The 14,460-nt window shown below is 36.6% G+C and overlaps 1 protein-coding gene across 3 annotated transcripts in view; it reads left to right on the forward strand.

The window, feature by feature from the left end:
• The window catches only part of LOC109063640 (chemokine-like protein TAFA-1), a 140,262-nt gene that overhangs the window by 101,817 nt on the left and 23,985 nt on the right, over positions 1–14,460 (forward strand). For all 3 annotated transcript variants that reach the window (XR_006161108.1, XR_006161107.1, XM_042766192.1), the window contains exon 3: positions 9,469–9,609. Coding sequence is in view for 1 of the 3 variants with exons in the window: in XM_042766192.1 (XP_042622126.1) it covers positions 9,469–9,609 (141 nt within the window). In the remaining 2 variants the exon portion in view is untranslated. The remainder of the gene's footprint in view (positions 1–9,468; positions 9,610–14,460) is intronic.

Below are 14,460 nucleotides of genomic sequence, written 5' to 3' on the forward strand. Positions count from 1 at the left end.
CTGGCTTGTATATGAAGCTATATGGAGTATAACAGCAAATTATAGTGTTTGTGTGTGTGTGAGATTCTTGATTGTTGGTGGTTTTCCCTGTTGGGAAGAGGTAACATTTGTTATTTTTTACAGTTGATCACTAGGTGGGACCATTAACCCTTTAGATAGGCCTGTGCAAAAAAAGGCTTAGTTTCTGGCTTGTATATGGAGTTATATGGAGTATAACAACAAATTGTATTGTGTGTGTGTGTGTGTGTGTGAGAGAGAGAGAGAGAGAGAGAGAGAGAGAAAGAGAGAGAGAGAGAAAGTGTGAGAGAGACCTTTGTGCACTTACCTTGATGTATCTGAAAAAATCCAAATATGCACCTCAAGTCTATTCTTGAATCCTGTTTTTATTCTTTAGCTTTTGGATGTCTGTAATTGTAGTTTTTATTGTGAAGACCTGTTTGTGCACGCTCTACAGCACTTTCGATAAATCTGTATTGTGTTTAAATGTACTTTATAAATAAATGTTGTTGTTGTATTTGCTTGTTGTATTTTGCAAAATGCCTTATTCAGCCAATAAATTCATCGAAGAACCACAGTCTTTTTCAGCAAATTTTCATTTAGTAATACAGTAAACTGATTTACAATTTTAAAAAAAAGGGTGTGGAAACAATTTCTGCTCAGAAAATGCTACATTTCACAAATAACTAAAAAAAATTGGTATAATTTTTTTTTTTACTAAGAAATGGTACATTTCATAAATACTTACAAAGAAACAACAAGTAACACATTAATTTAAATGTGAAATTTTGAAATATAAAGTAGTAGTAAAATAGTACTTTCTTGTAAGTACACCCATAATCTGTTTTATTTACAACTTTGAAAAATATTTTTTTACAGTGTATCATTTTGTATGAAAAGTGTATCAATGAGTGTATCACAAAACAACATCACAACACAAAAAATAAATAACAATAATGACAAAACAACAACAAAAGTTTAAACTTATAACAGTATCTATATAATCTATTCATGCTGCATAGTGTGTGTGTGTGTGTGTGTGTGTGTGTGTGTGTGTGTGTGTGTGTGTGTGTGTGTGTGTGTGTGTGTGTGTGTGTGTGTGTGTGTGTGTGTGTGTGTGTGTGTTTATTCATTGTATGCTGGGAACTCAGAAACCTTAAACATTTCAGCAGTATTGTTCAGTTTAGAATTATTCAGACAACTGTGTTTGACTGGTTGGGACTACATTTGGGGGAATTCTGATTGTCAGGTGTTTATGTATTTTCAAGTCAATAATTTTCCCTAGTATTGTTTTTTTTTCTTCTTTTTTCACAGTGCCATTATGTCTGAACTTGACTGTTGTAATAATTGTGCATATCTTTGTTTGCTATTGTGCACAGGATGAGACAACAATAAGCATTTATCTGCAAAATGCAATGATATGTTTATAACACTTTCAAATGCAGTGCAATAATAAATGTTAGGCTCATAATATGCAGACGGTGTCTTATTGTTATGTGTTGAAAAAGTCCCTCCAAGAGCTTTCAGACTGAATGATTTGTGTTTACACATAATCTTCCCCGCCAATGTGGGCTATAAGATTGCTTCAGACAACTCTGCATTCGGTCTTTGTACCATTCACGCTTCATTTCCCAGCACATTTTTTAGAAATATGTCATGTGAGCAAAATTAATGTCAGCCCAGAGGGAGTAACATGTCGAGAGTTATCTTATGATTCCACAGAGCTCAAAAAAGGCTTTTGGCTGCATTTTAAGATGTGAGAAGTTTGTACATACTGTTTTAAATGCAGGGTTGGAATTCAGATTGGTGATTTAAAGATGAGAAGTTAAATTCTGACTGCCGGCCGTGAAAGCTATAGGTATTAAACATAAATGCATGATAACAGCTGGTTCATATTCCCTTTGATGAAGCATGTTGTAGGGAGATGTGTTGCTGATTTTAATTTCTTATGATAATCAATAAGAGAAGCCACTGCATGCATTATTGAAACAGACGGAGTTAGTTTTATTGAGGGGAAAAAACCTTTCTTATGTATGATTTGTGTTAGTTCATATGAAACGGGTCCATCTGACCTAGAAATATATGACCCAAGAATATTTCAGCCACAATTACATCCTGTTACAGTGTAACATATATTTGCATAACTTCTGCTGTGGTACTTTGTATAGTATATTTTATGGATTCTTTTAAATCTATATTATTTACATTAATATTTTTAAAAAAATATATAGAGGAGCATGATGCTAAATAAATATTTTATGTATTTATATGTACCTATGTGTGTGTTTACACAGTATTACACTAAATATAATAAAATATTTAATATAATTTTAATGTTGTGTGGAAAATGTAATTGTAATATTGTATGGAATTTTATTAGTTAAATATGTATATATTTACATAAAATATATACTTTTTCAAAATGATTAATCTTTGGGGATTATTCTTTCCTTATCAACTTTTTGATGGTTCAGAAAAAAAAAAAAAAAAGTTAGTAATTACTTTTCATCCTGTGGATTCAGACTGATGAAGTACTTGCATTTTTCTTGTTCTTGTTCATTTGTTTGTTTAGTTTCAGCATGGGTCCCTCAACTATTTGTATTGGCAAAAGAGAAAGATGAAGGGACAAAGAATTTGATAAATAGTTCAGATTAAATAGTTTGCAAACTTCAGAAAATAAGAGAATTTATAGCATCACTGTCCTCCAGGCCGAGCTGTAATTAAGCCATGTTTAATGGAAACTCTGAATCAGTCTGGTTAGCTGCACTGTTTTGTGTTTTGCCTGTGCAATACATTACAGTTTAATGGGTGCCATTTGAGAATGAGTACCTCTACACACTAGAGTAATTTCCAATCAGAGCATTTTCTCTCCAGATCTCTGTCAAACCACTCTTCTAACCACCCCCTCTCTCTTGCACTCTATATATTACAAGCCCTATCATGACCAGCATTAATCCCGTTATTAATATGAGACTCAGGTAATTGTCCTTGTTAAAAATCACAGGTGTGCATACATCAGATTGTCAGATATGACACTCTGTATTCCTGTCACCACAAGGTGAAAAAGAGTCAAAAGAACATTCACATGTCTCTTCCTGTTATCAAGCTTGTCATATATTTCGTTAACACTGAACCACACCAGTTTACAAATGAGCAATAATTTTAATAAGTGTACAGATATTATATATTGAATTATTACAGGAGAATGCATTTATTATTTATTATTTTTTTTTTAAATAAACCATCTCTGAGAAATATTAACTGGAATAAAAAGTGACAACTTGCTTTTAAGGTAAGCTATTAATAGTAATTCATCATAATGTTTTACTCTCTCTTTATCTGTAACTATCTATGTCCACATACAGAAATATATGGCATATGTGCAGCAAGAGGAAAAAATTAGCTTGGACTAAAGTGTGTCAGAGCTGTTTTAATTACTCTGAACCCTTTGCCCCATTGCTATATTTCACACTCCTTCATTACCGTGCTTTTAATTAGCCTTTGACTTACCAAAAACACTAAAGCATTGATTTTCTTAAAGGTAATCTCTACATGCACTACTGTAATGACCTCGAGTCTAGAAAGGTCTGATGGGAGAATGAGCAGAGTTGCACTGATTGATGTGACCCACCTCCAACATAATCCAGGGGAAGAAAAAGAGAGAGAGAAAGTGAAAAAGAAACAAAAAGCAAGTAAATTTTACTAGTATCAAGCTTCTTTAACTTTACTTACCTTAAAGTAATAGTTTACACAAAAAAAAAAAAAAAAAAAAAATGAAAATTTGCTTCAAATTTACTCACTCTAAAGCCATCTACCTGCTGGAAGGTTTATTTGTTCATCGGAACAGATTTGGAGAAATTTAGCATTACATCACTTGCTCACTGCAATGAATGGGTGCCGTCAGAATGAGAGTCCAAACAGCTGATAAAAACATCACAATAATCCACAACATGACTCCAGTCCATACATTAACATCTTGTGAAGTGAAAAGCTGTGTTTGTAATAAGCTAATTCATCATTAAGATGTTTTTAACTTCAAACCGTTGCTTCCAGCTAAACTAAGAGTCCTCTATTCATAATATTGTTTTCTCCAGTGAAAAAAGTCATCTTGTCTGAATCAGGAGAGAAGTGTGCACAGATCAAACACTGTTTACAAGCAAAAACAGTCCAAAACAATTCTAAACAAATATGTCGGCAGATTTTGATATAAGAGGACAACAGCCAATAGATTTTTCGGAGGATGTGTTATTATGGATTATGGACAGGTATTTTGTCCAGAAGCGACGATTTAAAGTTAAAACGCCTTAAAGAAGCGCTTGCAAACATGAATAATTTAACTTTGGGTGAGCTATCCCTTTAACTCCCAAAAACTCTGTCATGAAGCAAACAGATGTACTTCTGCACCTACTCTCTCTCTCTCTCTCTCTCTCTCTCTCTCACACACACACACACACACACACACACACACACACACACACACACACACACTCGCACAGGTAATGGAGTAGTGATTACCTGTAGCTAACAGAAACATGGTGTGAATGAGTTTGGCCTCAGCAGCAGGGCTGGAATGGCCATTTGTCCTCTAAGAAATTCAGCATTACGCTAGCTCACAGTCCGGTGGCATCATTACCCCACACTCATTCTGAGCACAGATGGTGCCAGTGCAGGATGGTTTAATGTCCACCTGTCTGATGGCAGTGCAAAAAGCTGCCTCTCTGGCCTCACTCTTGATCTCTCACCGTCACACACATACAGATTAAACCAGCAAGCACACCCGCACACACATACTTCTGCTGCCACAGGATGTAAAAAGCATTAAATCCCAATGAAAGGCTCCTTGCGGTAGGTAAACCTATTATTAGCTTCCATTAGACTCACCTCAAGTCATTACAGTCAAACTCAATGAGATACCGTGCAAGAAAATAGACCTTTCTGTGTCACATAATTTGTGATTTGAGCCAGCAACGTGCACATAAAACAGATATACTGAACAGCTTTTTATTGTCACTGGATAAATGTGCTCTCTAAATGTTCTTTGCAGTCTGATTTTTTTTTGAGCAAGTGCAAGATTAATAACAGAAGCCAGTTGTTTAGATCAAGATACTAAAATGTGGTAACACATTAAACATGTGAAAAATCAGTACAGATCAGTACAAAAACTTGGGTTCTGGAATTGGGGTCTGGAAGTTCTTTCGCCGTTCCTGCTCGAACTCTGTCCCTAAAATTAGAGGACACTCATTGGTTCATGGGAATTTTGATTCAGGAACACATCCTACTTTAAGTTCTTTGTCGGGTGGTGTTTACGCTGATTCTGAGTTTAATCGCAGTGGCAAATAGATTAACATTTTATTCAGAGTTGTGTTTAAGGCTTGTTATACTCCTTAAACTGTCTCCCTCTGCTCACAAATGCTTGTAGCTGAGAAGAAGCTGAAACATTAAATTACCTCCGGGAGGTGAATGTTTTATTTTGTTTCAGGATATCACTTCACATTTTAATGTCAGTTTCTTTGTGAATGTTGTAGTGGTCCACTATTTTTCATTTTGTGTGTCAGCTCGTTTTCTGAACAGTCAAAAACCGAGATGAAAACATTCATCTAATGGTTTGCTGGGCCAGTATTGGATCAATGAACTATAGCATGGATTTTAGAGCTTCCAGTATAGGGCAGAGCCATAAAGAACCTATTCCTTATGACAAGCCATTCCCACCTTCATGGAAATCCACGTTCCATAATAATGACTATTATCAAACTGGTGTTGTATTAAACATTCACCTTCTAAAAAAACACCATGGAAAGCTATGATTCACTAGTCTGACTGAATGAGTATGAGAATGTTATCCAGAAAACAGCCTTAGAAACCACATATGAAGGAATTCTGAAATAATAAAATAGTCAATAAGACATTTAAAGCAGTTAACAGGGTTTAAATATAATCAAGATTATGGAGAGCACAGAAGGAATAGGTCCAGAGTGAGATGTCATGAATGGCAGCGTGTGTTTTGAGTCTAAATCAGTCTGTTGGGGTTGATGTTTTAAAGCAAGGTCAAAACTAGATGTACTGTACGTGTTGCCAAACACGCTTAGACAAATGGATGTCTCCCACTCAAACGTGAGGACTGATGACAGCTCAGCAATGGAAATCATGTTCACTGCTGGCCTAGCACTGTTAGTTTTTCATTGCTCACTCAAACCCTGAAACAGGAGCTTGAAAAAAGATTTAAAGTGCAGAGAGATCGAGCATGAGAACACTGTAATTTCCTCTCTTATGTACACCCTTTATATACTTCATGTTATGTCCGATAACTGATACATGGACGCTATTAAAATTCTATACCATCTTGTTTAAGTAAATAGAAATAAAACACTAAAAAGTCATTGATGGTTTTAAATGCTACAAATTAATTTTGGCATCTTAAAATCAATGTACAATATGAAAAATAGATGTTACTTTATTTACTTTTACATTTACTGTAACTTATTGAATAATGTTAATGTGTGTATATATATATATATATATATATATATATATATATATATATATATATATATATATATATATATATATATTAGTGTTGGACAATGTGTATCAAATATAAAAAATCAAAGGTGGATAAATCTTTAAAAAAAAAGTACCTAATATGAAGTGGAGATCAAAATTTGAGAACAACCTACAATTTCCTAAATTTCAAGGTTACTGCTTAGTCCTATTTGAAGTTATCCTAATAGAAGGGCAGTTTTTTAAGCATATTTCATAAATTAATTGTATTCTGAAGCCTTAAATTAGATATTTGAAAAAGTTATTATTGAATTAGAGAACACTTACAGATACCTCCAAGTTATTGGTGTTAATCTGGCACCTGGTGCTAATTTCCTTAATTATCTAACAAACCCTATTTAACTGGCAGCATTCCTCTAATTTTCACTGAGATTGCAAAATGGTGGGCCACTCTATGGCCACTCTATAGCTAAAGAAATGACCCTTTCAGCCATTGCAAGAGAAGTTGATCATTCCAAATCTGTGATTTCTTGAGTATTGCAGACACTATGACGCTAATTGACACTAATTCATTCAAGTTCCCCAAAAAGGCTGGTTGTCCACGTAAGACAGATGCACAAGAAGACAGGATAATGCTAGAAGTGTCTTGGTTTGGGGGATGTTTTGTGCAGCAGGAGTTGGGCCTCTAATACAGCTTCATGGAGGGTGAATGCAAATGTTTATCAGAACCTCCTTCATAAATAACCAAATAATATATATTGATCAATTAAAAAAAAGGCTCTAAAACTGGCTGGTATGACCAACAATGATATATTCAACAATCTCTAATATCGGCAGATATACAGTATATTTGCCCGTTTCCACCAATACCAATAAATTAAAAAAACATCTCCAATATCAACATAAATTTAATCTATCAGCCGGTAACCAATGGGGTACTGATAAACTGTGCAACCCAAAAAGCCATGTTGACTCTCAGAATGGTGGGGAACGGGGTTTCCTCCTCTTTCTTCTTCTTCGTATGCTTTCGCTCCAGTCAGAATGGTGCGATTTCTCTCGTTTTTCCTTGCATGAGCTCTGGTGTAATTGAGGGATGTGGGATCGGATGGGTGGACAGCTGTCAGGGGAAGATAAAGAGGGTTTCCGCGGGTGTTGGGGAAAGGGGAGCATCTGATGAAGGGCCTCGCTGCAGCAACCCCACTGGCTGAATTACCTGGCCGCTTTATAATTGTGTGAGAGGGGTGCTTCCAACAGCTCTGTCATTACTCAACCGGCCCTGCCCGGACCAGCGAGGGAGCTGCCTGCCTCCTTCCCTCCCTCTTGCTCTTTTCCTGTCCTGCACTTCTGTCCTCCTCTGTTCCCTTGTTCTTTCCAGTCTTGGGATTGGTGTGGAGCTGTGAGCCCACTGTTTGAGGGGGAAACCATTACCCATCATCAATCCCCCAGCACTCCTCAGGGTGCTCTCTATTGTTATGGTGACCCACTCATAGCTTTTTGTGCATTCTGATCTTTTCCCTTTCTTTTCTCCTCTTTTTTTCACAATGGGGTCCACTTTGCCGCAGTGCATATGGTGTAGATTCAGATATCCTGTAAAGTGTGTGTGTGTTAAAATGGCAGGAAGGATGATAATGACTGTGAGGACTTCATAATTGTCACAAGGCCTATATTTAGAATGAGTCTTGCCTATTTAGTCACATCAATGCTATACCGTACTATATGTAACCACTTTGTCCAAACCCACGCCAGCACCCTCACCTTCCTAAACTCCCCATAAAAGCCCTTGCTTACATCACCCCAGGGTAAAAGGCTTGTCTTTTGATAAGATAATCAACATGCTTCAAGGGCAATTTGCAACGTAGAGAAAAGAAAGAATACATGGTAATTACACAGAAAGCCTAGCAGTAAGAGTCTGTAGAAGAGCCTATAATTTTCTCTTTAGAGGCTTTTTACAAGGGCCATTTGCTCTAATGCTTTTTTAACTGATGACTTTGGAAGGTAATCTAATTAAGGAGCTGAGGCTTCAGTTTTTTTTTTACACTTATGGATTTAAGTAAATATATCTAAACACACACACACCACAAAAAAAAAAAAAAAAAAATATATATATATATATACATATATATATATATATATATATATATATATATATAATGAATAATAATAAAATTACATTTAAAATTAATTAAAATTACAATTAAAAACACCTTTTATGTGTGCAGAAAATTATCTTGATTTTTGTGGAAAATTCTGTGTTCCCATTGTTTTGATCATTGCAAAGAAGCTGAATCTCATTGATAATTAATGACTGGTAATCATCAAGAAGGTAAAAAGTAGAAAAGCATAAGGTTTCTGAACAGAATAAATTAATTCAATTGTTTATACAAGCAGACTGAGATGCTTGTATAGGTTAATCTATTTATTTATTTTGAATGTGGTATTGTAATGTGGCAGGGACAAAAAAAAACATTTAGCTGAGCTTGAGCTTCTTAACTGTAGCTCTGAATGAAGTCGACATGATATTGTTTTTGTGTATATTTTAATTTTTGCACAAAAGTTAGGAAGTGGTTAGTGTGAGATCAAATAATAATTAATCGTAATTAATCCCTGTAAATCATAATTAATCCCTGCTGTAAAGCAAGCTGAACCCCTTTTTGCTTATTCACCATCCACATGCAAATATAAATGACTAGGATTCTCTAATGTAAAAGAAAAGGGAAATGAGTATGACTTCTTTTGCGTTTCCTCTCCTAAAGTCTTCTGCGAAATCTTGCTTGTCTCCCACTGTTGACCTCATGAACGTCTACTTGTCACTGATGTGCTTGTATCTCAGGTGCGCGTTACTGAAATGGGTATTTCTGATGCATGTCATTGATGCCAATATGGTGAAATATGCGCATCTTTATTGTGTGTCAAAGGTGAAGGAGTATCTCATATGTGGCACTCATGTACATGTGTGTGTTTGTGTGTCCACAGAGGGGGGAACATGTGAGGTCATTGCAGCACACCGATGTTGCAACAAGAACCGGATTGAGGAGCGTTCCCAGACAGTCAAGTGCTCATGTTTACCGGGAAAAGTGGCCGGCACAACACGGAACAAACCCTCCTGTGTAGACGGTAGGAATCCAGATGTGACTTCACAGCATCATCACTATCAAATATATCACCTTGCCTAAAATTTAGCACCTTTTTAAGTGAAAAATCATGTTTAGATACCTTTTTCATGATCGGGTATAATACATCCTTTAGGGAAATGTTCTGAAAAAATAAAGCTTCCTCCTATAAAAACAAATCTTATAATGTGCATCAAACTGCAATTTCTTTTTGAGTAAAATGGACTACAGTAAATAGGACTTCACAAAATAGACTAAATATGAAGGACATTTTCATAAAAAGACAAAAACTATTACGAAAAAAAGTGAACACTGATGCAAACTGCATAAATCACAAACTTATTGTTGTCTCTTTTTCTTTTTGAAGCTGGAGCAGGTGTATAAAGTGCTTTGACAATTCCTGTGTGAGCCATTCGAATATGCAAAAAGGAATGCCCATTATAAGTTTAGACAAGCATAATTTGGAATAACAGACTTTTAAAGCTTTTCTCAGATGACATTTCGCTTCAGCTGTCACCTTGACGTGATTTTAGAGGATTTATTCAAATCTGATGCAAATGCCAAGGGGCCCACATGACCTCTTCACTAAATCAAGATAACCCTGTGCTGACACATAAATAAACAAATATTAAGAAAAAATATATGTAAATATACATTGTGTGTGTGTGTGTGTGTGTGTGTGTGTGTGTGTGTGTGTGTGTGTGTGTGTGTGTGTGTGTCAAGATTAGAGCTCAAACTAATCTTTAAGCCTTAGGCTCAAGATGTCCATGGCAGATGCAACATTTACAAACATGTATATATGTATGCATATATGTATATATCTCACATGCTTATATATATATATATATATATATATATATATGTATGTATGTGTGTGTGTGTGTGTGTGTGTGTGTGTAAAACAGGTGAGCTATATATACTGTATGTATATATATATATATATATATATATATATATATATATATATATATACACACACACACAAAAAAAAAAAACAAACACACACACACACACATATTAGTAAATACACATGTTCAAAAGTGGCATTAAATTAGTATTCCACTTGAATTCCCTTTCACCAGAAGAATATAAAACTCTTAAACTTTGAAAGGTCACTTTTTTATGCTACATCACTTTCAGCATTCCTCAGAAGTATTTTTCAAGCTTTCCACTCTTTGTCTTTTGAATACTTTCAATACGGTGATTTCACCACCCTGTTCCACAACAGATTGTTCAGAATGCCAAACTCTAGGTGGTACGGTGCACTAGAGCTGGAGCCGTGTGTCTCTTCACAGCATACTGATGTGATCTGTGTAATAGCATAAAGAAAGATTCACACTTCATGCCCCCATGCAAGTGTCCTGCAGGGAGGGCAAAGTCTCGCACATCTGCTATTGTATCGATCAAGCCAGGCAGCTTGTTATGTGGGGAGGTGAGATAAAGAACGGAGTTGACAGATCACTAGGCAGTGATGTGTGAGGGGTTGACTGTCTGGATTCAGTCACCATCTACATATGGTTGCACATACACTGCATTAACAAAATGCATGTCCTTTGAGTGTGACAAGTGTAGGATTTGAATTACATGTTAAGGGTGACATTTGTATTATGGTTGTGATGGTATCTTAATCAGAGATGGTATCTTTGGCACAGAATTTGGTGCAGCACAGTTCTGGATGCTCATAGGTCAGATCAATACAACAGTCCAACACTGCAAGCCAAGACACCTTTATTTATCACTTTATACAATACAGATTGTTTCAAAGCAGCTTTACAGTGATAAACAAGAAAATAGCGATTCAGTAATGCAAAAAAAATAAAAAATAAAATAATAATAATAATAATAATAATAATTCTGCTGTAAAGCAGCTCTAAAAGCACAATAGTAGATAGTCATTATCCACTTGAGATCAGTTCAGTTCAGTGTTGAAGTGTATCTGAATGTGCCTACTTCTTACTTTATAGTAGGTGAAGAGCAGTTTATAAAATGATCAGTATGTCTTCATTTATAAAACAGTAAATGAAAAGTACCCATATGATCTAATAATTCCACTGAGATTATAAAGTGCGCATCCAATTAGGGCTGTGCAATTAATTGCATGCGATTGTCATGCTCATCTTGTCAGTAAAGCCGGTCCCGTGATTAGTAGTAAATCTCCATCACCTGCTTTAAGATTGAGCGGCATTCACTATACAGAGCCGTAGTTCACTGACAATTAGAAAATATCGCATTCATAATCGCAGATGAATCACATTCGATTTGGAACGCATTATTGCCCAGCTTGTCAGTGAACTACGGCTCTATGTAGTGAATGCCACTCAATCTGAAAGCAGGTGATAGAGATTTACTACTAATCCCGGGACCAGCTTTACTGACGAGATGCACATAACAATCGCATGCGATTAATTGCACAGCCCTACATCCAGTGGACACTTTCATATTCCAAGAAGAGTGCTAAATGGCAGTGAAACAAAGTAACTATACACATGCATACTATAAAAAACATTTTTTAACAGTCACAGAGTTCCTCGTCAAATTGAATAGGATATATACTGTATCTACTCATATGGAGGCCTCTCATTATGAATTTGAATTAGTTTGAACTAGCAACAAATTGGGCCATTTCTGAGAAGTTATTGAAATAATGCGGAGGCAGCAGGATTTTTGGAGAGAAAATAATATTTTAATTTTCTATTTATTTTAGTCTATTAAAAAAGTAACAAAAAATGAGCTGTTTGCAATTTACATGCAAGATTTGTTTTCCAGTGTCTGATGCCTGTAACGATGGTCAGATGGAGTGGTCTGGTTGTCCACCAGTGGGCACTCCATTCTACGTCATTGTCATTCTACATCATTTTCCCACAAACCACTGCCCAGTCTTATGCCTGATTGAGCACACCTGTGTCTAATTATCTTGTAGTCTCACGTAGCCAGACCTTCAGACTGACGGCTGGAGGTCTGGAATTCATGGCAGCTTTCATTGGCCAAGACCCGCCCATGAGACCATTTGACAGACATGTCAAACAACCAATCACAGTTCATTTGGTTCATCGTCACGTTTTGGGGTGTGGAAATGTCGCCACAATAACAGACTGTTGTGTAAAACTCTCTGACATATTTTAAAGATTCTATGCCACGAGCTTTAAATATTTCACATACTATTATAAATCCAGTGTTTAGTTGATCCTGATAAGCGCTCGTCGTCACAGTTGTAAACACGATGGCTTTCTTTTTTCGTGAGGGGGTTTTTGTTTCCAGGCAGAACATTAAAGAACGCGACATGAACGTCTACCGGAAATCCTGTATAATTCATCTAATCCGATGATGACTTCGAAACTCCTGAAGTGTTTCCACTTTCGTGTGCCATATGCATCAGACATTTAGGCAGCGGTCCCTGGTCTGAGGCTGAGAATAATTATCTTGTTACCTCTGCCTGTATAAGCCTGTTTGTTTCTGCTATTGATTGTGAAGTCTTAACATAGTGTCACACTGGGGCAGTTGTGGCCTCATACAAGCCTAATGGACTTGTAACCTGAAGGTTGTTGGTTCGAGTCTCAGGTCTGGCAGGGATTGTCGGTGGAGGGAGTGAGACCCTTGAGCAAGGCACAGAACCCCCAGTATGGCTGCCCACTGCTCTGGGTGTATATTCACAGTGTGTGTGTGGTGTGTGTGTGTGTGCGCGCACTTGGATGGGTTAAATGCAGAGCACGAATTCTGAGTATGGGTCACCATACTTGACCACACATCACTTCACTTCACTGCTGTCTTGAGTCTTGTTTCGTGATCTGGACTTGTTTCATGGTCTTTTTTTTTTAAGCCTGATAGCCAGGATTTCTCTGTTTTCCTGAGCTCCTTACTATGTCAGTGTTTGGACTGATTTTGTGTATGACCTCATGCCTGTCTGACTACGATTGTGGATTACTCATTTTACACCATTAAACTTCTGCATTTAGATCCTACCCTTTCGCCTTCCTTGCAGTCTCATGACAATGCCGCACTGATGCTAAAACCATTTGCATCATGTTGTCTGAACACAAACCTGTGTATCACGTCTGGTCTTTGTGTAAACCAACACAGTATAGATATTCATCAGAGTACTATATGTAAACAGTTGCAGAAGTGTTTGAGTGAGCGTAAATGCTGATTAATGAAGCCTTTTTCTGCATCTTCATGAAATCGAGACAATCGAGTGATTATACAGTTGTGGAGGAAGTTCCCACTTCCCTCATGTGTGCTCTTGCCTGGATATATACTCATCTTCTGCTTGATAATAATACTGTCTTTATGAGTAACAACTCTGTTGGCTGAGCCTGATGGAGACCTGAGGGAGGACCTGCGGGGACGGACTCAAACACACTGCTGCTGTCACACACTAGCATGCTTATGCACAGTCACACCCCACACACACATTTAAAGCACACACACTGTTTGTCACCACCATTCTCTCTCTATTACTCACACACTCACACAATTTGTGCCGCCCTACAAAATCTGTCAGTGAGTGGGGTTTACATCCTTCACACGTGCCAAATGGAGAATGGCTAAATTTGGAGAGCAGTCGCCCTCCTGTCATCTGACTTTTTAGAAGTCGTTTAGGCAGAGTTAATAATGAAAAAATAAACACATGCAATCTCCTTTTCTTTTCACCTGAAGGGTAAACAAATAAAAAATATGAAGTTCTTTGTGCCAAAAAAGCAGGCAGAGGAGGCACAAATTAGCTCATTTTGTTTCATGTGGTAATTTAAGCTACTTTTATCTTACATCTCAGTAACTTCTTGCCGAAAAACAACAAAAATATCTTAAACCATTTAAATCTACCTAACTGCACCTAACTCCTCTTAATCCTTTTAATTTT

This window comes from Cyprinus carpio, chromosome A11, assembly GCF_018340385.1.
Source record: "Cyprinus carpio isolate SPL01 chromosome A11, ASM1834038v1, whole genome shotgun sequence".
NCBI classification, from domain to species: domain Eukaryota; kingdom Metazoa; phylum Chordata; class Actinopteri; order Cypriniformes; family Cyprinidae; genus Cyprinus; species Cyprinus carpio.